Source organism: Kwoniella botswanensis, chromosome 1 (genome assembly GCF_036426115.1).
Source record: "Kwoniella botswanensis chromosome 1, complete sequence".
Lineage (NCBI taxonomy): Eukaryota > Fungi > Basidiomycota > Tremellomycetes > Tremellales > Cryptococcaceae > Kwoniella > Kwoniella botswanensis.
Genome location: NC_088599.1, coordinates 13,411,019 through 13,438,923, shown reverse-complemented (window position 1 = coordinate 13,438,923; position 27,905 = coordinate 13,411,019). Strand labels below are relative to the sequence as shown.

The following is a 27,905-nucleotide window of genomic DNA, read 5'->3' as shown; positions in this document are numbered from 1 at the left end:
CAAGTCAGAACGGATCAGCCTAAATAGGTATCCCGTAAGCAATTTCCATGCATATGCAGAACAACCAAGCACACGTAGTGTTCGATTTGACAAGTTCAGTACTTCATTATTTGCTACGTTTTGGTTCGTCTTTCTTCCTCTTCTCGTCCTTGCTGCTACGAGACCGACCACTACTACCACTGCCACTGCTCTTTTCAGAGCTGCTATCACTATGTCTATCGCCAGCAGATTCAGGTCTCTGCGGACACCAAACGTACCGAACATACCAAATCAGCCACAAATTCACTGCTTCGTGGTTCAACTTGGCTCGACCCACTTACCAATCCCATCCTTCCAAACCACGGTCCACCCATGAGCACTAACACCGAAGTCCTACCAATCTCCACCATTCCCCTATAATTAGGCCACCAAATTTGTGCGGCACCCCTTACCCAGCCTGTTAGACAATATATAATCCAATACAAACACCATTGCGCACCGTCAGATTTCTTCTTACCTTTCTCTGATACGATACATTGAATGGTACTTTGGATAGGTATCAGCAAGGTAATTGGCGCTGAAAGGTGAGGTATAAGGAAGAGCGGTAGGTACAGATGGAGTGACAAGAAAATGAATAGGAGGTTGAGGGAGATGATAGTGCCAGATAGGGTGGTGGTTGTTGAGAGAGAGAGGATGAGGGGTCGGAGGAATCCTGAGTGCGATTTGAGCTAGAAAGATAGATGTTATAGACGTTAGCATGTATACCAATAGGAGTGCAGACTGTGTTATGCTCTGACACCAAGTGTATGGGGGGAAGCTCACGTATGAAGAGGTGAGTCTGTCATCTCGTGGTTCTGATGAGCTCGAACGGGAAGAGGAAGAGGAAGATGATAATGATTTCCTACTGGATGATGAGGATGACGAAGATGAAGGCTTCTTCGACGATGAAGATGTTTTTGAGTTTGAGCCCGATTTTGATTTAGGATCAGAAGGCATTTTGATTCTGAAACTTTCCCAGATGAGATATCTATAATCAATGTTACCATTGGAGATTAAGTTTACAGATGTGAATGCCTCTTCGCATGCACAATAGTAAGATAACATTCATTGAAACGTAATGAAAGGATGTAGCCGCATCGTAAGACCCTCGACAAAGGATGTTAGTTATAGTTACTATTGATGGTATCGGTTTCACCTATTTAAAAAGACATTCAAGACAGGATCTGCAAATATGCACATCAGTTTTGATGCAGCACAGACACAATCTTGACGCCATACAGTAACGAGTTTTCATAGATATATCGATACACATTCGCGCCGAATATACACTTTGTGTATCGTCTACAGTGTACACATTAGGATCACTAGACCTTCCAGAACGATATGTACTGTAAAGTACTCTATCATGGTAAGACATGTCGTATTTCGCCGTAATTCATGACAAACATCCTAATCCTCCTTCCCGACTGTGCCACTTTTCCCTATGACAGCTTTTCGGTTGACTACAAGTGGTGGTGTACCCCTCATCACTTCCTTCTTGTCCTTCTCACCTCCATCAACCAGATACGTGTACTCATCATGAGGTTTGTCGCCCTCACTCATGGTAAGTAGCTCTTCCATACTTAACTTTACTACCTCTCCATCCAAGTTGGGGTTTTCATTGGACCTCTTCACGTCAGAAGCCGCTTTATGAGCAGCGGAAGGAATATCGGTAATCGCAAGCTTTGTCTCGTTGGAATCGGTGTCTTTTGTCAAGTCACTGGTCTTTTCGATATCTACCGTGTTAGCAGGAGTTGTTTTAGCCAATTTAACATTGGTTTTACATTGATTGAGGTCTTCACCCCAGGATATTTTATCATGCTTGTCACCTTGCGATGATCCGGGTGCCACTTTGCCTTCTTCCTTCTCCTCTACGTCGATAATTTTCTCGCTTCTCCTGCGATATTTGTGTCTCCCGTCTTGATACTCCTCATCAGACGTGTCAAGCTCGAGAGTCTTCTTACCAGCCAAAGCAAGCTCGTCCAAGGGCGTACCAGCAGGTAAGACCACGTCATCGGAATTGTCCGAATCATCTGAACCACTCGCCTCATCCGAGCCGGAAGAACTATCTTCCGAATCTGACTGCTCCCCCCGCTTTGATTGAGGAGAGAGCCCGGTATCATCTGAGGTGTCAGATCTACTTGGGTTCGAAGAGATACCAGTGACAGGAGTGACTGCTCTATCAGCCCGTTTCGGCAAGTCTGGCGTTCTAGATAAAGGAGGAGAATCGAGCTCTGCCAACTCCGCTCTTAATTCCCTTGCCTGTCCGGGTGATATGGCTGTGGGCGACTCTGAAGATGCCGACTCTGGATCTGGGGAGATATTCGATTCTTCGGAGCCAGTCTCGGTCTCGGTCGGTGTATCTGGTACACCTGTGGAAGGTGGATAAGGTGATCCACCAGAAACAGACGTATCATCGGAAGAAGTGCTAGAGGAAGCGGAAGGGGAGTCTTTGGTAGCTATGATTGATCTTGGTCTTAGTCGCTATGTACAATAGTATTGGCATCAGCATTAACTTTGTCCCAAAACCACGGTAGGCCAAGCCATCAATCCTGCGAATGAGGACGAGCCCAAAGTCCAGTTTGATTAGGAGGAACCTTGGAATAAAAAGCTTACCACAGGCTCCGGTCTCGCCTCGTTTCCCACATCATCATCCAGCAAACCAACCAAAAACCAAACGATCCATCCAGCCTTCAACGCGTACCACAATGGAATCAAACTCAATACTGTATCTTCTCCTACCGCTTTCTCGACGATACAAGTCGTACTGTAGATCACCCAGTAGTCCAGCCATTTCTTCGACTTCTCTCCTCGCACGAGATTCTCTTTCTTCTTCAATCCAGGAGTGTTCGAAGAGCTTTCGGTGTACTGGAGAAACTGTAATGTCTTGTAAGAGGCTGGTATGAGTCCAAAAGCGTTTGTGAGGCTACTGGACGAATCAGAAGGGTTAAGGAGGATGACGGAGAATCCGAAGATCAAAGATGCTTTTGCTAATACGGAGGGCGGTCTGTCGATGTGGTCGCTTATGTATTTCAGTAGATGGCATCTGGAGAGTTTCTATGGTCAATCGGGTTGCGATGATCAGCAACATATACGCAGCCTATGAAATGTCAACTCACATCATCGTTTAGCCAGTCCGACATACCTGATAGGTAATTGACAATTTTGTGAACTAAAGGCGTATAAGTCTCTTTCTTATTTGTCAAAGCCATGTTGGGAAAGAAAAGCTAAGTAAATCTGGATAAAAGCAGATCCTGATTTTTTGTGGTGGTTTTTATTGGTATTGTATCTTAGATTTACTGATTTCGTTTTTGAATTTGCGATCTGGTCATCGATCGTTAGACGTGATGTTCACTACGATCCAAAATAACCGGGAAGAAACGGATGCAGTGACAGATTTTCTATCTGTTTTATCAAAGCTTGGCATGATATGGTGGTACACAGTACAAAGACTCTGACCTGTCAGTTCGCACCAAGACCACCTTTCATTATCATCCCCTCAGATCGATGCTTTGAAAATTATTGACAAAGGGGGGAGATACAAAAGAGCAAAAATGATCGGAATGTGGCACTTGGCGAAGATTGAGCATCATGACTTATTGAGATGAGGAACACCCAAAATGTAAATGCAAAATGCAGTTTTTACATATCGATCATACTTACACATTGCGACCCCTAGTCAACTGGAAACTGAGTTCAAGGAGAACTGAGGATACAAATCCTCACCAACGAATTCTCCTGCTGCGTCGAGATTTACCTGAACCTGAGGATTTCAAGCGAGAACTAGGTGTTATGACAGTATAAGAAGAATGTCGAGAAGCATTATTGTAGAACCATGCGCTGGCTTCCCTCTCGCCTTGCCCAAATAGCATACATCGGGTGGTTTCGGGGATGATGTTATCGCCATACAGGGTATCTATGATCATCGGGAGGTTGAGGTATTCTATAAAATCTTGGACGGTCTCGTTTGTCTTGTCGGGAGTGATATAGTACATAGCATTCCTATCAGGTAAAGGTAGAGTAATTTCCGCATTCTGAGGGAGTTCCGAAGGTCTGAATCGAATGAGCATTGGAGTAGATTTCTGAAGCCCCTGCCTGATGTAAGCGGTGTTCTCTTCTGTAAACTCTGTAATTCCTCCGCTAGCATTTATCATGCAGGTAGTGGTGGTAGGGGCAGGAGTGGTCATATTCGTTGCGGCATGATAGGTCTTTTGTGGGATATATTGTATGCGAGGATCGTGAGTGCGATGATTTGTATAGTCGTTCGACCCTCCTGAGCCATTCATCTGCCAGGAAAACATGCGGAGATTTGTGTTCGGCTGTCAACAGGTCGGTTCTTAGGGACTGTTCGTATATGGATATGCAGTATACTTATTGGAGTGAATTGCAGGGAGGGTCCTTCTTTTACATGCCCAGGTGTCAAAGAGAATAGCTCCATCCAAATTGGGGAATATAAACTGAGCCCATCCATCTTCGAACAAGGGACGACGTAAAAAGGAGCTACACCCAGGATTTATACATATTCTTGATGTAATGACAGTTCTTTGAGTACCCTATTACTTCTCTACTTCTCAGGCAATGTTATTGGCTCCAAGACGCGGCAGCAGTCATCACGGGCTGCAGATCACCAAGAAGACAAATGAAGTGGCCGGATCAGCGAGAACCATACGATAGACCCTGATTACTGACTACCAACCATCCCGAGAGCAGACCGTGGTGGTCCTTGGGATTCTAGTCTGTCACATCATTCGTAGGGTACTGTATCGTCAAAACCTTTTGAGCCTCTCTGGTCGATCACACCCCAAGAACCTCGATTGAGGGCGTCAACCGATGTACTATGTTTCGAATCACTAATATGGGTCTGCTCCTTTTCCTCCAACGTCAGCCTACTCTCATTGTACCATGCTGTCGCTGATGCCTGAACTTGAGGCATTATCGACCGAATGGCAGAGCTAGACAGCTTTTCGTCTCGATATATGCAGCCAATTAGGAGTGGCATGTTCAAAGACTCTAGAAAATCCGGAAGACTTCCATCAATCCATTCTTGAGGGACCTGACAATACGCTCTTCCATGGGTTATGTACCGATATATACCCGTGTATGTGTTTGATGAATATTTGTACTGATCCAAGATGAATTGTGCAGAGACGTCAGGGGTGAATAACCTTGTGGTGGAAGTCTTGGGACAGACAGTGTGGGATCTGTCTGCCCGACTGCCAGCACTTATCGGATACCCTTCATATTGCCTCCCTTCAATGTTTGTATCATCCTCTTTCCAGTGGGCGAAGTTGACGCCGTTATGATGCTTATATTGCGACAACTATGATTGTTATCCAGACAGTTCACATGAGATGCATTCTAAGGCGACCTATGACCATCGGTGGAACTATTCAGTCTCAACAACCAGTCCTCCGTTCATCTGTCTTCATAGCTCTCATACAAAGTAAAGTGGCAGTTCTTGGAGAGAAGGGAGTGTGCCAGGAAGATAGGTTCACGAAATGGAAGACATCGTCACTGACGTGACTCAATCGTGGTTGGACACTAATAACATTGCACCCTCTAGCCTCGTATACTTGAGAAGTGTACAATGATTTAGCTGTGGGTAATGGCCAAGTGATAGAAACGTATCATCATGATATCACTCAAAGTGACTTCGAATAGTGACTAACCGCCTTCAAAAGGAATGTAGAAATGCACAATGTATGCCATGCATAATCGTATATACAGTATGACACCAGCCGACGGCTCCCCACTAGTGGCAACATGTACCCAGCTGCTTGACCGACCGAAAACTAACGTGAGTGAGCGTCCGCAACATTTCCAATATATCAGCATCCCCAGCAGTCAGGCTCTCCGCGGTTGTGGCAGAAAGGCGGAGCCCGTGGTGCTGCGGACCTGGGAGGAGGAGGAAAGGTAGCCTTACTACTTCTTCGTGATGGGTGGCCACGACTGCGACGAAAGTCGAAGTACTCCCGCCTTTGCTGCCCGCACCAATCTTGGGCCATTGACATAGCCGTTTTCAACCTTGCGATCTTTTCTCCATGGGGATGTGGGGAAACATCTTGTCGATGACTTGTGGGATTGTCAAGGACGCGAGCCACTCTTTGGGGCTTTCCGCCGAAAGTCTTTCCCTGCTTATTTCGTAGACGATAATGGTTGGCGGAATGCGAATATCTGTGGACCCTCCTGTAGGCGAGTTGGCCCAGATAGTCTCTTCAGGAAACTCTATTTCAAGCTCATAGTCCCAATTTTTTCGAACACCTACACGGGTTGTCACGCCCCGGGTCGGATGACGCTCTGTAGTAGATCTTCGAGACAGAGCTGATTGTCGCTCATATGGAGGAGGAAGTCCTATGTACGAATTCAATTCTGCAGCCTGTCGTTTCTCCTCTTCGTCGTGCGAAGCTGCAGGGTGGCTATCATCGGAAGGAGGGAGTTCCCATTCATCATCCCCTTGACTTGTAGGAGTGGCTCGTTTACTGTGCAGATGATTGGTCATCATCTCGTACAGCCGAGCGTCGGGCAGCTCATTCAGGTCCATGCCATTCTTACTAGCCCATTGCCGGAATCTCTGTAGCATTTCATCGATAGTATATCCTGTGGCAGAGGGGTAACCATATTCATCGAACCGTTCTGTCTCTTCTGAGTCGGTTTGGGTGTTACTTTCACCTGCGGTCTCATCCACATCGCAATCAGTCCGTCGGCGTCCTCTCGGCTTCCGCGATGATTTCCCATAAGGGTAAAAGTGACTCTCCATAATACATCTCGGCGGTGGAAAGGCGCGTTGAGTGTTCTGAAGCTGTGTGAAAGATAATGTAATGAAATGTGACTCGCAAGATCAAAAACCCGATATGTATGTAGCTGGTGGAGGTCTACATCGCCCTGGAGAAAAAACAGAAGTAAGGAAAAGCTTCTACTTCACACCAAAACTGACAGAGGAGTGCATCTCAAAGGATTTCCGATCTGGAACCTTCGGGTGCCATCGAGAGGAGTCTCCTTTTTAGTCTTACATTCGATGCGATATGCATCCTCAGTCTATTGGATCTTCAAAGTGGGTACCTACTTCATGCTCAAATTCTTTGGCTTAGCAGCGATGAAAATCCTTGGGATCCTGGTATAATTCATTCACGCTGTTCGCGTCATAGTTAAGATTCCCCATAGCTCTGCTGAAGACTGCAATCATTTTCCCTGACGCCTAGCCAAGTGACACTTGCACACTAGAAATCATAGTTTACGGCCTTCACGAAGCAACGAATAACAAGTATATACACGCGTTGCACTTGACCTATTGAGATTGGGTGTTCATACTACGTCAGCAATACAAAGTGCATGGGAGTCGTACCATCGAGTATCACACCCGGTTTCTACCACAAAATACGGACAAATTCACCAGCAGCCCGGGCAGCCTGGTGGACGACAACTGGGACATAAGAAACAACTTCCCATTGTTCTGGCCCGTTGACACCCGATTTCAGCCCAAGGAGGGAAGCCGCTGCTTGGTGGGGGGCAGTACTCAGGGTAGCGACCAGAATCGTTTTGAGCAGGGTAGGATCGAGCGGTGCTGGGATGACCTGATGGTGGGTAACCGGTATTCTGGTCATGAAACCCTCCAAATTGCCCTGAAAAAGACTCGGCGACCTCATCTCGCCATCCAAGCGCTTGTTCAATAGCGTCTTCAGACATTTTTTCTTTGATTATTTGCGGTATTCGGGGATACATTTTGTCTAATACTTGGAAAACATTCAGATTTGCCAACCATTGGTCCTCCTCTTCTGCGGATCGACTACTTGTATCGTACGTTACCCTTGTGTTCATCTGATATACCAACGTAGTGCATGGCACCGTGAAGCATCTCGAACGACCATCCAGACCCACGGTGAAGGTTTCCTCGTCTAGCTCGATCACCAACTTGGCATCTGCTTCGCGATGAACTCCGATTGTAGCGACACGTGAGCCATCTCCTCTAGTCTTGAAACTTGATCTGGCAGACAATGACGACTGGTGCTGATCAGGAGGCGGTAGATCGATATGTCGATTTGCTATCGCTGCCCATTTTGATTCTTTCAGGTGCTCTAAGGGATCCTCCACAGTAGCCTTTCTTCCTGGGGTTGGATCAGTAGCTCGTCGATCAGGGGTGCCCCTGGTGAAGGTTCTCGCGGTGGATGAATCGGGAGGGCCTCGTCTAGAGACCTTTCGCGTCCTATTTCTGTTAGAATGGGAGGCCCTCGAAGTTCCATGATACGCTCGAAAGTCACTGTCGAAGTCACTTGTCCTGTTTCCTCGGGGATCCTCGCCATCTGGCTCGTCCCCGTAGTATGATTCGGTGCCATCGTCGTGGTATCCCATGTTCTCGGCCGATAACTTCCGTTATAATGATACAGTAGTCAGTCACTCTAAGCAAGCTGAAAGCCCTTTATTATACATATCCTGATGTCTGCGAACCGAGAGCCGTTCTTCAATCCGTTATTGCTAGGCTCAAAGGATAACAGACTGGACTCGCGATGCTTCTCTCCTTGCGTCTTTCGGCAAACCCGATCCTTTTTTGATGCTCTATGCATGACAGCGTGGAAAATGTATCATTTGACCCCCTTGTAATACCTTTCCTTTGTGTGCGAGTTACGTCATTGCTTGTCATGATAGGGCAAAGCGATTCTTGATACAGTCGCTCGATGTCTTTATGGCACACTCATTCCTTGGCAAGTCGCGTAGTCTTTCAAAGTCTTGATACAAAGAGTACTTGCACAGCGTCGTAAATGAGATCCCCTTCCGTAGCGACTCTGAAAGAACATGCCGAATTCATGGCATAGTAGATCGGCATTGATCGGTTGTGAGCTTGGGTAGCTTGAGTATGACGCCCCGCTACTGGGTCCGCTGTCCGTACGTGGACCGGGATGGCTCTCTGCACGGTATCTATAATGTCTATCCAGAGGCATAGCTTGGAGCTCGCAGAGTGTGATTCATGGCGATCTACGAGCACAAGGATTTGGTCATCCTGATCTGTATTTATGTCTCATGAAAAATCAAGAACCCCTAGTAGTGAAAGGCTAAATTCTTTTACCGGAACATGCCTCTCCTCTGATCTTCTTTGGCATTGAAGCAGTCAAGCATTAGCTGTGATAGCGCAATCAAATTCTCGCCCTGCAGGGGTTGAAATAGAAGAAGCGGAGGTTCGTCACGGTGAGACCAAAGAGCGATGATCGTGCTGGCATGGTGGAGTAACTACAGAGCCGCAATGTCTCGGCTCTCTTTTCTGTTGCTCGATAATGGGGCATGGCGTTACCAGGACTTCGCCTAGTCATCGCTAAGCGTGAACACCGACGAGCCAGATCCCAATTCGATTTCTCTGGGCGCATCTCAACCAGAGTATGTCCGACTCCTCGATCTGAGATATGCTCGATCCCTGGACACTCGTGACTCCATATGGGGGCACAGTGTGGATGATGAGAATTGCCTTTCTAGTCTCGTACCAAGTTCTGACTCAGACAGGAAGATATATGGGGACTTTGCGATTTGGCATACTGTCCAGCAGTGCTACGAGAAGTCACATAGCTTTGGAGTAAGCCCCACATCTACCTGTTTACCCCTGTATCTTCCCACTGTCATCATCATCATTGGAAAACCCCTGGAAGCCTGGGGTAACTTTAATATGAGAATCAAAGTTTCGATACGAGGATTAGGCACAGGGAATCAACCACAGACACCATATTTACATCTATTTCACAAACTGAAGACTGCTTATGGAGATGAGATCATGTTCAGCCCTTCAGTGTATCAATAAGGAGGATAACGTCCGGATCCACCACCATGATATCTGGGGTTTTTGCCCGTAAGCCTGTAACCTCTTCCCAAATAGGGTCGTGACTCGCCGTAGCCACCTGTAAGTCCAGGTGGCAGGCTGAAATGGTGCTGATGTGAGTGACCTGAGGAAGACTGCCCGTTCGAAGTCATGGAAGAAGTGATATGTATTGAACCATCCAAACCTTGTCTTGCTGAGCTTTCGGGACCGATGCTGAAAGACCAAGTTGCACTTCTGACCGGCCCTCCGGAGGGGTTGATCACATGGCGTCGGATGATTTGAGGTCTCGGCTCCTCTCCACTAACGTGATCATAGTCATCATCATCAAAGTCCTCATAATCGTCATCAGAGTAAATTTCATCATCGGAGTACTCATGATAGGTAGGAGAAGGGGCTTGGTGTCGCTCGTCAGGACCCTCGGTATCAAGGAACCCCTCAAAGGTATGTCTCCTATGTTGCGCACGTAGGGAAGCAGGAGTGTTATCTGTTCCAGATGAAGCCCCTCGAGATCCACTGTAAAAGTCGGGTCTACTTCCTTCTTCGAGGATTCCTGGATCGATCCGACCAGCCTGGATGGAGTATTGCAGTTCCGTCAGTCGTTCTTGCAGAGTCCGGCCCTCCTGATCACAGCCATGTCCATATCTATCAGTGAAGAATCGGGTGAAATTCCGGAATATTGTGTCAAGGTCGTATCTGGTCGACCTAGCCGGTCTTGCATCAGAGGAGCTATGATTGTGGGAAGGTCGGGCGCCGTTGGCAAAAGGTGAGTGGCTATAGCCACTGGAAGACATGATGCTGAATGGCGTTGTTAGAGATATAGGACTAATGGGAACAAAATTTATACAGGGACAAAGATTACTTGGTGGATATTCATAATGTATACTCCTCAGGAGGTGAGCCACTATCAAGACAGACAGTGACACTGCATGATAAGAAGATCCGAACCACGCCCCTGGCGCTTCAAAGGAGGGACTGTTCGACACGGTCTGTCAAGTGCGAAATGTTCTTGCCTTAAAGGAGATCCGTCCAAGCTCTACGTCATCGTAAAGAGGCATCGCAGCATGCGGAAACGCCGACTTTCTTCTTTTCGAGACAAACCAGCTCACGAACGCACGGTCTTACTGTACTGTACTACATATCATGCACTCTGCTACTCGTTCGCGTTGATCTGATGAGTGTGGCAGCCTCCTCGGATGCCGTCTAGTATCAAGGCGTTATACCACAGCTCGACTGGAGCTCTGGTCATTGTTGATTACTTAGGCTTACCAGAAATTGGCTCCGCATTCCGACATTCAGCCTTCAGTAGTGATACATGGGACTTATGCTGATCTCTCAATTTTCGACACAAAAACTGCTGATGCCACCATGATGATGACAAAGAATGGTCATTGAGGTTATGCATCCATAGAATTACGTGAGCAGTCTCCCCATCTGACCGCGATCAATCCAAGGAGTGAAGAAACCGTCCGCATTAGAGCATGAGGTATTTTTCATTATTCTTGTCTAATGGAACCGACCACATCTCGGGCAGGACCCAGCACAGCAGCATCCCGACATGATACTGAAAGTTCTCCTGACGGTGGGTACGCGTACGGGAAACAGGTAATCTTCCCGATAGTACTCCCATCCGTCGTCTGAATCGTAGTAATAATCGTCTTCAGACGTAGGATCGTACTTTGATAGATCCTCGCAGGGACCGTCAAATTGATCTGAAGGGTCGTCAAGAAATCCTGGTGGAAAGCCTGCGACGGCCTGTTGTTGGGCATACGTCCGGGTCCATGTAGGAAATGGTATGTTTCGACCCTCATAAGGATTTCTAGCCTGTCTGGATGGACGATGGTAGCCTCTGTAGTTCTATGTGGGGGCCCGTGATATCTGCCAATCGATCCTTCAGCCTCCCAATGATTGCGACGGCGTCGCTGTCTGTGGCTATCTCGAGTCATGTTTGTAGTGGAAGAAAGGATTAGGGATCCAGAAGTATCGGTATGGATTCGATGATCCTCTGCAGGGGTATTTCGTCGTCGGACAAGTGCCATGTTGGTACTTTGGTCTCGAGCGTTACTTCCATTAGTAAGATCTGTACTTCTCCGGATGATTTGCATGTCTTGAAAAATCGGATGGGCGAGTCAGATCAAAAGGGTTGGAACCTCTAGTTGTAGGCTGATCATCTGTTTCTGTTCGGTCACTTCGTCGCCAAGATGAGAAGATGACGATAAATCGGACTGGCGGTGGGGTGTAAGTGATACAGCTTTGGCAAGATCCGGGGATGTCTTTGATGTCCCAGGGCGCTTTAATAGTTGTGTGATCCATCAGAAGAACGTCAGACAAGCGATGGCTAAGACTGGGATCTTCGTAACAGGAGCATCGAACAGGGCTCAATGATAAGAGGCCAACTTGCTCTGCAGATGGAGATGTCGCATATAATTTCGGCTCCTTTGCGTGCTTTAATACGTCATAGATCGCTCGTACAAAAGCAAACAGAGAGTTGAACGGGATTGCCGAAGTTATTCTCAATCTGACCTTAGATAATATACCTCTTCCCAAAGTTATCTCATGGAACACGTACTTGATTGGGGATCACCGGGGTGCACAATGAGCAGTATGACCATCGGGCAGATTTCCTCGCACTCCGAAGGCTTCCTTACCGACCTCCTCAGTTCTTCTGGGAAGTGAGTATCTATGGTCAATTGAGATCCGAGATGGCGTGATTTCCGAAGTTATAAGAACGAATATCTTCTTTCTCGTAGGACCATGAGTCATGGGACATTGGTGTTTGTCACTGCTTGGGGGTTTATCTTTCTCCTGATTCTGAGAGAATCGCCTTGGACCTTCAGCCAGCGTCTGCCCGCTACCTTCTGCTCTCGATGGTGGTGAGATGCACCGCAAGGGACATCCCATCTGGTCTTTTCATCAACAACACCTGACCTTTCATGCAGATGCAGGTGCCACGCCTTTCGTACACATTCTTATTACTATGTATATTATGTGGAAAGGATAGGACAGCCCAGCCTTGTGGTGTATTATCAACGGTACATACGATGTGGAACATGATACACTGAACACAGTTGATTACCCCCAGTCCTATGTGACTACAGCAGTGTCACCATTTGATACATCACCAGGTCCAGGAGATATGTAAAATAATCCTTCGTGCTCACTCATCGTGGCAACCCGAGACGATTACCTTCTTCTGCTCCTGATGAATGCTCCTCGACCAGTCGAACGTCCCCTCTTCTTGTATATAGCCCTAGTGCTTCCAGGCCCCTTGTCCAATAAGCTAGTTGTACCATGAGATGGTGATGTAAATAGGTCCCCAACAGCTTGGAATACAGATGAAATAAAACATCCCCACCGAGATCCATGGGATCTGTGTGATCTGATCAGAGACCTGTGGGATGGTCGGCGGTAAGAGTCTGACCAAGTCGATCGCCTATTACCTTTACTTTTAGATGCATAAGATCATATAATCATCATCATCATCTTCATATGCGGGATATGATCGTCGTGACTTGGGTGATTCATGCGAAGGAAAATGTGGGTCAGTCGAATAACGATAGCTACCATGATCATTTGGAGAAGATCGTGCTGGTCGGGATGAGTAAGGAGACTCATATCCGTTCATTTCAGCAGCTCTTCCAGAGGTGATATGATCCACGAAATCCATATTTATCCTATCCCTCGTCAGCCGATCACTAGCATCGTAATTCTCATCGAACCATTCTCCGAATCTTGACTGCCATTCCTTTATAGTATGTCCATTGGGATCCACCTGACCTCGACGATTGTATCGCAAGTTGCTCGTTGCTGGACGAGGACGAGCACGAGACGCACCTCTTGGTATGTATCCTGGAGCGGAGGAACTACGAGTATAGTGAGTTCTACCACCTCCTGGGACGTGCCTTTCAGTATAGAAACCATCGGAGGTACTTGCACCGTGGAATGGAGGTTGCGATCCGTATCCGTAAAAGCTCATTAATGATTGTCCGTATATTGGGTCACTGATAATGAGATATAATCGGTAGGACAGCAATGATATTCAGAGAGTGAGAAAGTGAGAAATTGTAACGGGTCCTTTTACCATTCACTGGAGAGTTGAACATAGCCTACATAGCATAAAGGGGAATCGACAAGATTAGTCTGACGTATAGCCCCTGGGTATCTTCCCTTGTACACCTTAGGGAGATGTCAAAGGAGGATTGAAAGAAGTTTTCTCAGTAGCAGTCACTACTAACATGAAAAAAGTTGGCTGCTACTACATGTTGTGCCACATCGTTCATGAGATCTCTCACGGATTAGCCGTTCATTGTTGTGGTTCTTCTACCTAAAGCGGCGACGGAGCATGCATAACCTTCACCAGACGTCGGTATATAGGAAGCTCTCAGACGATGTAAACATACACAGGTGTAACTCTATACAGATTCATCGCCCCTTGCCTTTCCACTATAGAAGCAGGAGAAGAAAACTCGTCGATCAGCATGAGCCACCTAAGGAACAGAGAGGTACTTTTTGTGGGACTGCAACACTCACAATACCCGTCAATCCATGATATGATACTTTTTTTCCACCACTCTGCCAACTTTTCCATCCTGATCCAAATAACCAAGGATCTTGTCCCTTTTCCAGCAAGTCATACCCCAGAGATCGAACGTGACATAATAACTGACGTATAGCCTTATCAGGGGCATGCCATGCTTCTTCCTGCAGGATCCTACAGACAGGTAAGTACAAAAGCTGTACAGCAGTCTACTGGCCAGATATGTCGAACTTACAGTACATCGCCGACTCTGACTGGACCACGTAATGCTCTGAGATCCGAAGGGGTTACACCGTATTGTACGAGAAGATAACGAAGGACAGCATCGGTACTATATATTCAACAGGTAAATTTTGGAGCTGCCAGTCGGTCAAGTTTTTGCTCACAATGGACCAGGACCTGTGAGCTCGAGCTATGAATTAATTATAAGCATTGGATCATCACTTGACAGGACTAAACGTACCGGCCCAAGCTCCTTTGCCTGACCACTATCCACCACCTCAGCGATAGTCGCAAGAGTGTCCAGCATGATTGGATGAAATGGTTTCGACTATATAAGCAGAGTCAACAGATCAGTTGTGAGCTTACCTCTGGCAACGAAATCGGGGTGAGACGGATTGTGTACATTAAATGTATGCACCCACCACCAACAGATTCTGCACCATTTCCAAGCCTCTCGGGAAGCAACAGTCGGGCCAGCTTCTCTTGAACCTCCACCACGTCCACTGTCTCCACATGCCTGGTGTCCTTCCTATCATACTATCCCATTCGATGGCTACTACGATCGATATCTCCGGATTCAGTATAGTGGTTGGGATACTCTGTACTCGAGAAATTGGTGTTCGTCGGAAACGAGTGTAATATGGTGGTATGTACGATGTGAGAACATCATCAACTGTACTGTTAGGCGGGGTATGTAGGCTTTCGTGGGGATTGGAAGAGACGAGTCCTCGTTTGGCAGGACCAATGGACGTCAATGAGCAAGCTTCTTTGATTCGTTTTGACAAGGACTCTAGATCCGGGCTGAGGATTGAGGGAGCAACTATACCCCATAGATAGGGATGCGATATGGGCTATGTCGGACGTGAGGGTACAATATCAGCTCATAAGGTGAATTTGAAAATTACTCACCATGGTATCAGAATCAGAGTATATACCTCCTTTAACGAACATCGACATATATCTACAGACTATCAGCGAACATTTCAATAATGAGTTTTGGAGGTCAACCCACCTGAAGAAATCAGCTCTCAAAACACCTTTCTCAAAACTACCCCACAACCTCTGCCATTTCCCTTCCCTACTTACCCCTCGGACTACTTGCTCAGCCGTCCATTCTGACATCAATCGATCCAGCCCATCATCATCGGGAACTATCACTTCCCACTCTTCACTTTCTTTGGCAGGCCTTAGCCACTCCAACTCCTCCCCATAGTCTATCTGCTTCAGAAGTCTTTTCGATAGAGGGAGAGGTAACAGTCTCTTCCATAATTCAAATCCTTCTTCTAATCCTTCCGTTCCGCTGGGATGGGTCGACCAGACGGTAGATGGGAAGTGATCGGGTCTACTTTGAGGGGGTGCACGTCTAAGCAGGTCTTTGAGTGCATTCCTTGCTCCGGTATGTATAGGGTCAGGTGTATTCATGAAGTAATCATCAACGAATCGACGTAGTCTTCCCACGTATGTGTTCAGGTCCGGATCAAAATTCGTACTTCCATCAGGAAGATGTATGGGTGCTCGTAGCTTTTCAGCAGCAGCTGCGGAATCGAAACCTTTCTGCTGCAGCGTATCTAATCTAACTTGATCGTATATCTCTACTAGTTCTTGAAGTGTCGCATCAGACAGAGTGTTGTGTATTTGTGGGTCGGAAGGGGAAGAAGGCGGCGTGTAGGTCCCAGTTGGTAATGACAGGTAAACGACTACGAGGAATACTACCAAGAGGATCTTGGCGGGTACAGAGCTGCGCTGGGAACGATTGAGTATGCGGCTTCGGGTATTGCGAGGGAGAAAATTGGGCATGACGAGTGAGCCATCGTTGGTGATGATGGCGAGTGTTGTGCGAATGTGCATATGGGATGCAACATGTTGTTCGGGATGCTTGCACTGGCTTTGGTGCGAGAGAAAGGATATGCCATGAAGAAGCAACTCGACTTGAGAGATGGACCGTGCACTCAGCAGCAGCAGCAGCAGCAGCAGCAGCAGCAACTTAGCAGTAGCACAGCATAAAACACCTGAAACAACCCTACTCAGCCCTGAGACAGGCCGATCAGACCGAGATCATCGAAACGCGAATGTTATCTCGGTATTTTGGATGCATACGATTTATGGTTGACTAAAACACTTTATCTGCTTAACCACCGTCCTTACTGCGGTCCTTGAGCTTCCATAGCGAGTAACTTGATCACTTGCACTTCACCATCCGCCAGACCTTTCACTGCAATCACGTCAAATCAGCATTTATCGCCCAAACACCTTACGACAAACTCACTGAACCAGGTCTTGTAGAACCCTTCATCACCACTGACGATTTTGTTGTCCATCGCATTCAAAGCATCAGAGATGAATTGACCAGTGAAACCTATCACGATTATTGCATCAGTATATCAACCTTATACTCTGTCAATCGCATAATGAGATGCGATATACTCACCTAATCTGGAATTATCAAAGGCAGCAAAAGTCTTAGCAGCCTTCCAGCCATCCGAGTACCCTTTAGCTATAGCAGCCTGTTCTGGTGTGTACACTACGGCGCTCTCATCTCTTCTGGTCTTAGATTTCGATTTGATGGTTTTGGAATGTTTTCTAGAGTGAGATCGGGCGGAACGAGTTACGAATCTATGTCGTTGTAATTGAGAGGATAAGAGGAAGGCTCGTTGGGGCAAAGAAGTAAGACCCAATGACCGCTTTTGGGTGGAAGAGAGTTGTTGTCTTGAGGAGGGGATTGTGGCCATGCCTGATTCTGAGCTTGAGCCCAAGGCGAAAGCAGCTTGTGCAAGATCACCGGCATCCATCGTCGCTGGGGTAGGAGTAGAAGAGGCTGGCCAAAGAGTGGTAGTTGCCATAGCTGAATCATCGTAAGTAGAAGAAGTGGCTTCACCGGTATCATCAGATGAAGCAGCAGCGGAGGGATCAGAGTCAGGGATGGAATCGAACTCGGTTGTTGCTAAAGCTTCGGTGACTTGATCATACTCCGGATCACTAGCTCCCATAGCGGCCAACCAGTCATCGGTTGTCGGTGGCGAATAATCATTATCGCTCGAAGGGGAGGAAGTACCGAACGATAAGAATGAAGTGTCGGTAGTAGGATCTTGAGGTGCGGAGGAGGCTACACCACCTTGAATAGCTTGAATAGTAGATTTAGGGTAAGAGAAAAAAGTTGATGGAAGGGTGTTGCCGACAGCCGAGGTGAAACACCAATTCACGTCAGAGGCACAATTCTCGGTTTTGTAGCCTGTGTCATGGCAGCGTCAGCTGAACATAGAGTACTATACAGGAGAAGAATGATATTGTTTACTTACTCCAGAAGCTGTATCCCGCAGTGGCATTGGTATAACTCTCCATCTGACCCGTACAGAACGATCTCCTATCGGCCTGTTGATCTTGGGAATTGGAAAGTGCTTGACCCGATAACGCACAAGAGAATTCATCAATAACGATATTTCTTCTACCCTCATTGGAAGCACCTATAATCTGCTGCGACAAACCTCCCTGTCCAGGTTGGAGGGACGCAGTAAGTTGATTGGCAGGGGTAGCTTGGGAGTTTTGATCGCCAAAGACGAAGTACGAGTGATGATCCAAAACGACGAAATCCTTTCGGGTCGATATGTAGTCGGCAAATCGGGACATATCAAATGCGTCGTTGAGATAGAAGGGAAATACAGAAGCTTCTGGTGAGACTTGTCTCAACACGCTCAATACTTGAGTGTAGAAAGCTGGAAGTCCATCGACGTTACTTGGTTCGTTAAGGATTTGTATACCAACGACGTTGTTTACTTTTACCAGTTGTTGGGTAAGGTAGGTGAGGATGTTAATTGTGAGTTGAACGTTGGTAGGGATGTTGAATAGGTTTTGTCGACCGTCTGAGACACCCGAGTGAGCTTGGCCGTTCTGACTTCCAGGTGCACCTACAGTCAAGCACAACGAGGATAAATGGTAAGTATATACCTCGAATCACTGTGATCTGTATTGATGTTTATATCCTCACCATGAAGATCGACTAATACACCTAGACCATATTTCTCAGCCCAATTAATCGCTCTTACCACCCTAGGCCACGAATTGATATAAGCAGCTGAAACAGATTCGAAAGCCGTTCCTTGACAATAAACAGGACCTAGTGACCAACTGCATCATCGAATTCAATCAGTATCTTTCACTTCTCACGTCCAATTTGGATGTGAACTTACTATCCAATAGGTAATCTAACTGTATTTATACCAATCCCAGCTAAATACTTGAAATCATCTTCTGTAATCCACTCATCCCAATGTTTTTCCAATACTTGTCTAGCATTATCTACACTCCCCCATCCATTGGCAATATCAAACTCAGCCTGTTTGTTACCACTGGCACATGTAAACAAGGAAGGGTTCATCCATTGTTCTTGGACGAACCATGATCCTAAATTCACACTCTGTTGTTGTCTATACCTATAGATCAAAGCTTTGTTGGCATCGTATGGTGCGAAAGGCTCTAGGATGACTGGAGAAGGTGGTGAATAAGGTGTGAAGGAACATGCATCTTGGACTGATACTGTACCGTCCCCTGTAGATGAAGTGTCATCGGTTGACGAGGTAGCGGTGTAATTGTCGGAAGTGGAGTTGGCGTCATCGAAGTTGACAGCAGCAATTAAACCATTCGCACCGCCACCTAATAATCCATTTAGTGCACCTCCCGATTGAACACCGCTGACGACACTTCCGGTTGAATCTAGTAGACCTCCAGCTAGACCGCCAACGAGAGGGATAGGCTTTGCGATGGAGGATACTAGTCCCAGGGTAGATAAGACTTTCTGCAAGTCTATCAAGACCATTTTGGAGGGTGGAGTTTTTTAGGATGTTGAGGGGGAAGGGGTATAAGATTTATACGGTGCGGTGTTTTGTTGGTCGATTTTTTTCCCTTGTTTCTGCTCGAAATATATATTATAGAAGTAAAAGGAGACCGGCTCCAAGGTGATAACACAACTGTATAATAAGTAAGTAAGTACAAGTAAAATACACTTCGATCACGTCCAGACGTGTCGGCTTTATGAAAGAAGAATGACGTGAGGAGGAAGTTGGGGGACCTAGTGGTGAAGAAGGGAACATCTCTTCATATCCTCTCTATCTCATATATATATACAGCAGGTCGTGTTCATCCTTGTCTATTCACACCCGTGCAGTACTCCTCCTAAACTATGAAGAGAGCTTATGTGGCAGTCGAAGACATCTGGCGGAATGTTTCAGATCGACTGGTCATTTAGATCCGGGCTGACCTCTACACGGGTATTTGGCACGGAGATGATCATAATCCCTCGTGGAGTTGGCTAGCAACGGTTGAGAGTGAATTAAAAGACAAATGGACTTGAACATGGTTATACATATCCTCATACAAATGCGGAAATGCTATTTTGTGATTTAAAACTATTACCTACGGTTAATTCGTATTGTTGGGAGAAAGAGATGTTCGTTTTATGAGATGTAGTAAGGATAAACAGATGAAAAATGTATCTTCTAGCTCAACTGGTATGTTATCATATTGAACTACGCCTGTCGCTGGTCTATATATCTTCTCCCGCTGTTTCAGTCTTGACTTCAGTCTTAACTTTCTTCTTTGGCCTTTCTCCTGAGGGTTCGGCTTTCTTCCTAGGTTTGGCTTTCGATTTCTTGGGAATTTCAGCAGGTATCGTGCCCTAGAGAAGTAACAAGTAAGAAATTTATCAGCATCTCATCATGAGAGTATGTACAAATGTCTGAAGAAAAGAGCAAACTTACCACCATCTTTCCGTGAATTTCCATCAACTTAGAATAGTTAACGCCTTGTCTAGGCCAAAAGAAAGATGCGAAACTACCAAACCGAACAATCAGCGTCACGATCTAGCCTTTGATCGTTGATCAAATTAACTCACACCCAACAATGTTTTCTCCATTTGTTCGGATCTTCACCACTCGATTGTTTCTCCGCTACGATCTCATCTATGCGCAGACCTATACCTGCCAGACATTCTTTCAGAGCGGCAATCTTGTCTTCTCGACTAAGATTTTCAGTTCCGGATTTGAGCTTTTTCTGTATTACGGAAGATCAACAAAACACTGATGCGTCAGCCTCTTTACATGAAGTTCGTTTGTCTGCGGTTGTTCACTCACAAGATGCTTCTTCGCTGGTCTAAGCAATTCTTTAACCGCATCCTCATCCATCGACTCGCTACATCAAGCATGATATCAGTATGCATCCCAAGCACTCAATGGAAGAGAAAAAGATAACTCACTAGCTAGATTCATCATCCGAATCCGTATATTCAGGAGTTTTCCTTCTTTTACCTTTGGCCTGTTGTTCAGCTTTGGACGTCGTGGCACTGATCGCAGGACTGGCTTTACCAGGAGCGATAGGAGGTAAAGGAGGATGTTCGAATCCGAAACCTTCTTTCGTGGGCATATTGGCAATGACAGCTTGTTGTTCCACTAACATCCTTCGATTTTCTTCGTATTCTCTGATAAGTCCACCTGAAACCATAGAAATAACCATCAATACCTAATTTGAAATGTTACATGCAGATGATTGGTCACTTACAGAGGTAATCACCCCTTCTAACCAGATGGATAGGTCCAGGTATACCAGGTTTAGGTGCATTTGGATCAGTGGCCTTGGCAGATTTGGGATCTTCAAGGAAAATCTTATCTTTCAGACCAAGTTCGGGATCCTATGATGTCAGATAGACACACTCAGCTCCCCCATTTTCTATTCTATCTGATAATGTATGAAGTGATGATCCACTCACCTGAGAGATGGCTTCCCAAGATCCAAACCCATGTCTCCAAATACCCACCAACAAATGCGCGTCATCCTGAATACTCCATTCCACCGTCCAGTTCATTGTGGGTTTCAAACTATCATAGGGGATCTGGTATCTGGAAGTATCTTCTATTCTCTTGAAATGTTCTACTAAAGCTTTCAATTCGTAATATCTCGCTACGACAGTTTCGGCGTTGATGGCGGTGACACTCTTATATGTGAATAATATAGCTTTTTGTCTCAGGGATGAGCTAATGGGTTCACCTCTTTCCTGTAAATCCCTTAAATGGGCTTTATGGGATGTGACAGCTTCTTCAGCTTGAGTTATTATATCTTCACATGTCTGGATGATCACCACTCGGTTCTTAGCTTCGAGTTTGGCTTCTTTAACAATTGGGTCGTAACGGAGTCGGATATCTCCCCATTTCTGTATACCTCGAATGAGGACTCGCAAGTCTCGTTCTGCACAAGCCATACAGTCAGCCACCTCATTCTTGAGTTTATGTGAAGGATTAACTCAAACTCACCCTTCAATTCCAAAGCACGTTGAGCTGTGGTCTTTCTAGGTTGAGCAGTAGCAGCTTTAGGTTTCTTCGAGCTAGGTGACCCAGGTTTACTACTTCCACCTTCAGCATCATCAAAGTCCATCCCTTCATACGTTCCAGGCGGTCTAGCAGCCGCTCTCTTGCGCGAAGTCGAAGCTTGAGCTTCGGCAATCTGAGCCGCTTTCTCCTCCTCTTCAGCTTTCGTACGTTCATCCACAGGGATGATATCATCCCATGATAAATCATCCGCATCCGCTTTGACATCTTGAATAGCCGCAAATTGAGATAAGAAGCCTTCTCCACCCAAAGATGTTCCTCCAGGTTGAGCAGCAGACTCAGTATCAAACGCATCGGCCTTAGTCAAGATATCATCTAAATCCATTTCTTCAAGTTTCTGCTTTTGAGCATTATCATCGGTCTTGTACATGTTCTGAGCACCGAATTTGAGAATGGCCGAGAGCTCTTCTTTGGAGAAATCACCGTTCTTCTCCTTGGGTGCACCATTGCCATTGATGTGTGCACCAGTGGTATCCATCTGATTGATGACTATGGATATCATAAGCATGGCCTATACATTCATAAACACCGATGAATACACTCACTGGCATACTCCAGGATCATCTTTCTCTTCGCCCTTTCGAGGATATCTTCTTCGATCGTACCCTTTGACACAAATCGATAGATGCTGACATGTCTTTGTTGACCTATTCGATGTGCTCGAGCCATAGCTTGCAAGTCATTCTGAGGGTTGTAATCGGACTGAACAGGATGAGATTAGCTTGACTTCGCTCTGCAAACGGTATAGACACATACATCGAAGATGATGACTGTATCAGCAGTCTCAAGGTTGATACCCAATCCACCCGCACGGGTCGATAGTAAGAAAGCGAAATCAGGAGAACCAGGAGCGTTGAAGGCTTCGATCGACTTCTTTCTCACATCAGATGGTACGGTACCTTTAGATTGTCTCCGTTGTCAGCTCATTGTATGACATTTCCAATAACGATCAGCTCACCATCAAGTCTTTGGAATATATACCCTCGGGCACTCATATAATCCGACATGATATCCAACAATCTCACCATCTGAGAGAAGATCAGAACTCGGTGTCCATCCGCTTTCAATCTGGCAAGCAATTTATCGAGAAGTACCATTTTACCAGAGTTCATGACGAGACCTTTGAGGACCTCGTTAAGTGGTTTGTTTCGATCTTCAGCTCCATCGAACAGATATGGATGATTACTAGGACAATATCAGCATCCTGCACTTTCATTTATCAGGTTATACCAACGCACGAAGCTTTCTTCAATTCCATAGCGACATTCATCAGACTGACTTGCTGCGTACCACCTTTACTTAGCACAGCAAAATTCTTTGTCAAGATATCTGAAAAACATCAATTCCGAAATCAGCAAGTACCGAGGGTGATAGTGTTGTATGGCAAAACTCACTCTTGTAATAATGAGTTTGCATAGCAGACATTTCCACTCTGAGGATCTTCTCTGATTTGGACGGTAATTCCTTGATAACATCCTTTTTCAATCTACGCAACATGAGTGTACCCAATTTCTCGTGAAGATCTTGGATCTTGGATTCTTGGTCGGCATCATTAAGATCGAAATCATTGGCCAGTTGGACTATTCCGGATTGGGAACAGATCAGCCAGTATTAAGCGGTGTAAGAGGAACTGTAGTCTCAGACTCACATTTCTCAGGCATCAGGAAATGCATCAAGGCCAACAGTTCTGCGAGATCCGTGTGAAGATGTCAGCTGTGTCTTGGCGATGAAGACAAACGTAGCCCACCTTTCACGTTATTTTGTAGAGGTGTACCAGTGATCAATAACCTAGAAGCAGTCCAGAAGCTCTTCAAAGCCTCGTACAGCTGAGACTCATGATTTTTCAGTCTGTGTGCCTAATGACAACACCATATATCAGCTCGTATCCTTATAAGACCAGAAGATGGTTACTTACCTCATCAACAGCCAGACTTTGCCATTTGATTTGCTGCAAATCCTGTCTATCTTTGAGAATGAATTCATACGTGGTCAATAGTACGTTAAATTTTAGGTTCTTGAGCGGTCCAAATTCGAACTGTCTGATAACCTCTCTTGATCTCGCTGAACCCATATAACAGATAACGTTGAGATCGGGTGCCCAAACTCGGAATTGCATTTGCCATGCCGATATGGTCGAGAGTGGTACGACCACTAGGAAGGGACCGTATTGCCTCTGAGTGTGGAATAGGTAGGAAAGAAATGATACGGATTGGACCGTTTTACCTAGACCCATCTATTTCGAGTGTCATATATCAGCGATTGCTCCGACTTTCGATATTCAAGGATACACAGGGGGTAAACTCGCTTCATCCGCTAGGATCCCATTCTCCCCTTTGGTCCATAGATAGGCTAGCCAATTCAAACCAGTCAACTGGAAAGGTTTCAACGAACCACCACATTTGAGGTAATCTGGGTCTTCAGGTATCTTCTGGTATGCAGGTCGGTTGTTGATGCCGTAATTGATCGATTGAGCAGGTACGGTATTTCTCGCTGCTCGTTTGTGGAAATCTTCGATGGACTCTAATGCACCTGGACACTCTTTCATTTCTTCGTAGGCTGGTCATGGTGAAGACGTTAGTATATCTTTTCAACATAGTAATCAAAAGGACCGATCGCTTACATTCCCACGTGCAATCCGCGTATTGAAGGTCTACAAACAATGTCAGCGACGTTTCTCAACACGATTGAACATAAGACACTCACTAGACCATTTACAGAAAAATTTTGTCAGTGTTTCCTGCTTCTCGTAAGACCATTCTTCCTTCTCATCCAAAACCCTTTCGATCGTCTTATAACTCTCTTGCAATTCCCTTATACGTTCTTTATCAATCTCATATTGCTCCAACTCCTCGGAAGTAGGTTTCCAAGTTTGTTCAGGTGAAGGATGATGATACTGTTGATCCAAAGTCCATATCTTGTTTATGTAATTTTCAACTTTCTTAAAGCCTTTGTAAGTCTTCAAGAAAGCGTAGGTCTCATCGGTATTGTGGATATGCGAGTAATTCTTCCATTTTATGTGGAATCGCTAAACGGCATCGAGATGAAAAGTCAGCTTGAACGGTCAGCTTGAACGCTCTATGAAACGGTCAGAAGAGTTGTAACAAAAGCAAATTTTGGTTACTTACCAAATTCTCCTGAGGAATATCTTTGGGATCCTCTTTTCGAGCTTCATCACGGTAATGATATAGCACTTGATCAATCTCATCCGCTTCTTCTGCGACATGCGCAATTTCAATGATCAGCTAGATGCCTCCCTGGAATACAGAATGATCACGCAAAATCCGTTGAAAACCCTCCGACAAGATGTATATGTATACATCGTTTGGTTCTCTGCTAAGAACACTTCTCACTCACCCTCTTCAACTCCCGCAGCACCGTAATATTCCCCTTGTTCGTCTTCACTCTCCTCCAATCCGTAATCTACATCAGCTTCATTGTACGTGACCACCTTCTTGGCTGCTCCTCGTCTCCACGCTCCGTCAGCCTCGGAATAAGGAGTATCCGGTGTACCTGTCGTCGTCCTACCCCCGCCGTTTGCGGTGGATGCACCAGACTTGGAGAAGAATTTTTTCTTGTGCGATTTGGTACCGTAATCTTCGTCGGATGAGATGGATTTCTCTTTACGCATGGGGAATGATGCAGAAGCTAAAGCGAGGCAAAAGGTAGTGTTTTAGTACTATGATCCCATTCGACTTACATTGAAAACAATCGAGATATCGCTTGACTCACGTTTCTTCTTCTTTGGTGGACCCGCACTCTCCCTCCTCTCACTTTTCACTTTCGCTTTTTTACTACTACTCTTTTTCTTAGATCCGAAAGAGGGATCATCGTAATCTTCATCTTCATCCTCATCATCCTCCTCTTCTTCTTCGACATCGTCATCTTCTTCCATATCTGCATCTTCATCTTCGTACCCTTCATCTTGCTCTACGTCTGCCTCTGGTTCCTCGTCGGAAGAAGGAACTTCTTCTTCACCTTCAGAGGGGTTTTGCAGTGCCTGGGTGGTTCAGAGATCAAGATCAGCTCCTTGTTCACATCGAGTCTGTCGTTGAGGAAGGAGATTAAGGTGTCATGAAAATTAAGCCGGAGCCGGGTGCAAAAGGAAAAATGAAACAAGCAGTGGTTGAAGCTTTCAGAGAGACAATGATATGCCGGAAAAAGAAACCCACCTGTTGACCATTCTGATGACTGCCATCCATATCTACATCGCTACTACCGTCCGCGTCTTGTCCTTCGACCTCTTGTTCTGCTCGAGGTGGTTCTTGCGGCTCGGGAGTAAGTTCGTCAGAAGGTGTCGAACTTCTTGATACAGATACGGAAGCAGGATTAGAAGGTAGGTTCAGAGTGATTTTAGGTCCGGACGAAGGTGGTTTGTTGGAGGCCTATAGTAGATTGTAGACGATTAGCTTTCCGATAGGTTTGAGTGGGCATTACAGCTAGGTAAGATCAACGGTTTCACTCACATTGCCATTCTCGACTGATTCACTGGGGACTAGCATCGAAGAAGGGAGGTGCTGGTGAGCGGTAGGAGGGTTTAAGGAAGTAGATGGTTCGAGGGGGTGCGAGGGAGGTGCTGGTGAGGAGTTCATTGTGGAGGAAGAGAGAGAGGTGATCGACTGATTGTGGAAATGTCTAAATCAATAGAAAACAGAGCGCGATCAGCGATTGTCTCTTGATACCAGGAAGATGGCTCTTTCGGCATGCCCTTAAGAAACAAATGATATGCTGTGGATGAATATGCATAGTTTTGGACTTCGTCCTCTTAGCAGATTATGCATCGGACCAAGGCATGCGATGAGCATAGAGACGAGGGGCAGGGAGGAAGGACATTTTAGCAGTAGGAAAACCCAATCCAAGAAATCCCATATATCCTCTTACTTCTACATGTACGCGAATTAACGCGTTTACTCTCCCAATGTTCGATTTCTCCTGCATCTTCATCTTCGCCTGAGCTGAGGTATCCATACCTACTAACAGCCAGGCCAGGAGATGTCTTCGTGGAATAGATAATAGCAAGATACCTCCGCCATCTCAATGTCCTCATAGGCAGCATCACCGAAACCCTCCTCGTCGCTATCGGATTTGACGAGTATGAACAATCCTACTCACCTATGTATATTCTCCCCTGACCTATTAAGCAGAGGATTCCCTCTTTCTCTCGTTGAAGCTCCTTGACGAGCGAGTATCAATTCCCTCTTGACTGCGACAGCCCCACTAGGCTAGCTTAACTCGATGTATGTGTATGTTTCTGCCTTAGTCCGGTACGGTGTTCGGTAATCGCTTACTGTCCAAGCTATGTCCAATGTAAATGAAAGTGGTGTATCTCTATATGTATCTCGAGTACAGCAATGGTGAGGGTGATGCTATTGGATTGAGTTGGCTATGGAGTGTGACTGTGACTGTGACTGTGACTGGGTGGACCCTTGACCACTGCTACTGTGGGTTACGCCGCTAAATTTCTGTTTTTTTTTTTACTTTGCTCCCTCTGTTCTTACCCGTGTCGACGCCATCAATTCCGTCGCTCACCATCGCTCAACCAACCCATCTCACCCTCCACCAACCACCCACGATACATCCGGCAATTTACTACCGATCGAATGGCAATCAATGCATGGGTCAAGGGTATCCATTTTTCATCGTTCATTTTACAGCATTTATCCCGTTCATGCATGTGTCCTCGGATCATCATGATCCTCGTCGACATGATTAAAGTCTCACTCGACGATAGTTGATTGATATCTGATGTACAATAAAGGATAGTCCATAATCAGAGCCAGCTGATCACACGTGACGCAAAACAAGATATGGGTTCCGGGGAGGTTATATGATACTCTACTGAGGTATTCTCTCATTTCTCCTGTATGGACCTCAACTCAAGCCGAGGAATGCATAGTTTATCAAGACTTCAGTTGCTGATGAGGACAACATTGGTTGGTGAGACATAGCGTATAATCCATGAACGACA

The 27,905-nt window shown here is 46.0% G+C and overlaps 11 protein-coding genes across 11 annotated transcripts; all 11 read right to left on the bottom strand.

The window, feature by feature from the left end:
* Positions 1 to 106: 106 nt before the first annotated feature.
* Positions 107 to 975, bottom strand: L199_005070 (uncharacterized protein; the record flags this gene model as incomplete). The annotated part of the gene is made up of 3 exons (XM_064890785.1): positions 107 to 238; positions 321 to 707; positions 802 to 975. The coding sequence occupies 3 exons, from the start codon at positions 973 to 975 to the stop codon at positions 107 to 109; spliced, it is 693 nt and encodes a 230-aa protein (XP_064746857.1).
* Positions 976 to 1,428: 453 nt separating this feature from the next.
* Positions 1,429 to 3,230, bottom strand: L199_005069 (uncharacterized protein; the record flags this gene model as incomplete). Its single annotated transcript, XM_064890784.1, has 3 exons — positions 1,429 to 2,502; positions 2,635 to 3,075; positions 3,138 to 3,230. The coding sequence occupies 3 exons, from the start codon at positions 3,228 to 3,230 to the stop codon at positions 1,429 to 1,431; spliced, it is 1,608 nt and encodes a 535-aa protein (XP_064746856.1).
* A 510-nt stretch (positions 3,231 to 3,740) lies between these two features.
* Positions 3,741 to 4,205, bottom strand: L199_005068 (uncharacterized protein; the record flags this gene model as incomplete). The annotated part of the gene is made up of 1 exon (XM_064890783.1): positions 3,741 to 4,205. The coding sequence occupies one exon, from the start codon at positions 4,203 to 4,205 to the stop codon at positions 3,741 to 3,743; it is 465 nt and encodes a 154-aa protein (XP_064746855.1).
* Positions 4,206 to 5,846: 1,641 nt separating this feature from the next.
* Positions 5,847 to 6,775, bottom strand: L199_005067 (uncharacterized protein; the record flags this gene model as incomplete). Its single annotated transcript, XM_064890782.1, has 2 exons — positions 5,847 to 5,967; positions 6,120 to 6,775. The coding sequence occupies 2 exons, from the start codon at positions 6,773 to 6,775 to the stop codon at positions 5,847 to 5,849; spliced, it is 777 nt and encodes a 258-aa protein (XP_064746854.1).
* A 607-nt stretch (positions 6,776 to 7,382) lies between these two features.
* Positions 7,383 to 8,364, bottom strand: L199_005066 (uncharacterized protein; the record flags this gene model as incomplete). Its single annotated transcript, XM_064890781.1, has 2 exons — positions 7,383 to 7,589; positions 7,657 to 8,364. The coding sequence occupies 2 exons, from the start codon at positions 8,362 to 8,364 to the stop codon at positions 7,383 to 7,385; spliced, it is 915 nt and encodes a 304-aa protein (XP_064746853.1).
* A 1,425-nt stretch (positions 8,365 to 9,789) lies between these two features.
* On the bottom strand, positions 9,790 to 10,605 carry L199_005065 (uncharacterized protein; the record flags this gene model as incomplete). The annotated part of the gene is made up of 1 exon (XM_064890780.1): positions 9,790 to 10,605. One exon carries the CDS (start codon positions 10,603 to 10,605, stop codon positions 9,790 to 9,792), a length of 816 nt encoding a protein of 271 aa, XP_064746852.1.
* Positions 10,606 to 11,307: 702 nt separating this feature from the next.
* On the bottom strand, positions 11,308 to 11,850 carry L199_005064 (uncharacterized protein; the record flags this gene model as incomplete). Its single annotated transcript, XM_064890779.1, has 1 exon — positions 11,308 to 11,850. One exon carries the CDS (start codon positions 11,848 to 11,850, stop codon positions 11,308 to 11,310), a length of 543 nt encoding a protein of 180 aa, XP_064746851.1.
* A 1,144-nt stretch (positions 11,851 to 12,994) lies between these two features.
* L199_005063 (uncharacterized protein) lies at positions 12,995 to 13,787 on the bottom strand (the record flags this gene model as incomplete). Its single annotated transcript, XM_064890778.1, has 2 exons — positions 12,995 to 13,256; positions 13,423 to 13,787. The coding sequence occupies 2 exons, from the start codon at positions 13,785 to 13,787 to the stop codon at positions 12,995 to 12,997; spliced, it is 627 nt and encodes a 208-aa protein (XP_064746850.1).
* A 446-nt stretch (positions 13,788 to 14,233) lies between these two features.
* Positions 14,234 to 16,367, bottom strand: L199_005062 (uncharacterized protein; the record flags this gene model as incomplete). Its single annotated transcript, XM_064890777.1, has 8 exons — positions 14,234 to 14,254; positions 14,342 to 14,522; positions 14,584 to 14,679; positions 14,735 to 14,760; positions 14,812 to 14,898; positions 14,993 to 15,421; positions 15,480 to 15,531; positions 15,583 to 16,367. 8 exons carry the CDS (start codon positions 16,365 to 16,367, stop codon positions 14,234 to 14,236), a joined length of 1,677 nt encoding a protein of 558 aa, XP_064746849.1.
* Positions 16,368 to 16,711: 344 nt separating this feature from the next.
* On the bottom strand, positions 16,712 to 19,380 carry L199_005061 (uncharacterized protein; the record flags this gene model as incomplete). The annotated part of the gene is made up of 6 exons (XM_064890776.1): positions 16,712 to 16,782; positions 16,837 to 16,926; positions 16,999 to 17,799; positions 17,867 to 18,472; positions 18,553 to 18,692; positions 18,755 to 19,380. The coding sequence occupies 6 exons, from the start codon at positions 19,378 to 19,380 to the stop codon at positions 16,712 to 16,714; spliced, it is 2,334 nt and encodes a 777-aa protein (XP_064746848.1).
* A 726-nt stretch (positions 19,381 to 20,106) lies between these two features.
* Positions 20,107 to 26,529, bottom strand: L199_005060 (uncharacterized protein; the record flags this gene model as incomplete). The annotated part of the gene is made up of 24 exons (XM_064890775.1): positions 20,107 to 20,238; positions 20,321 to 20,393; positions 20,455 to 20,612; positions 20,693 to 20,750; positions 20,815 to 21,049; positions 21,117 to 21,246; positions 21,325 to 21,800; positions 21,866 to 22,429; positions 22,486 to 22,642; positions 22,697 to 22,839; positions 22,899 to 23,125; positions 23,179 to 23,269; positions 23,335 to 23,520; positions 23,589 to 23,627; positions 23,688 to 23,796; positions 23,856 to 24,173; positions 24,246 to 24,496; positions 24,561 to 24,590; positions 24,644 to 24,965; positions 25,066 to 25,154; positions 25,295 to 25,585; positions 25,670 to 25,937; positions 26,110 to 26,322; positions 26,404 to 26,529. The coding sequence occupies 24 exons, from the start codon at positions 26,527 to 26,529 to the stop codon at positions 20,107 to 20,109; spliced, it is 4,686 nt and encodes a 1,561-aa protein (XP_064746847.1).
* Positions 26,530 to 27,905: the final 1,376 nt, after the last annotated feature.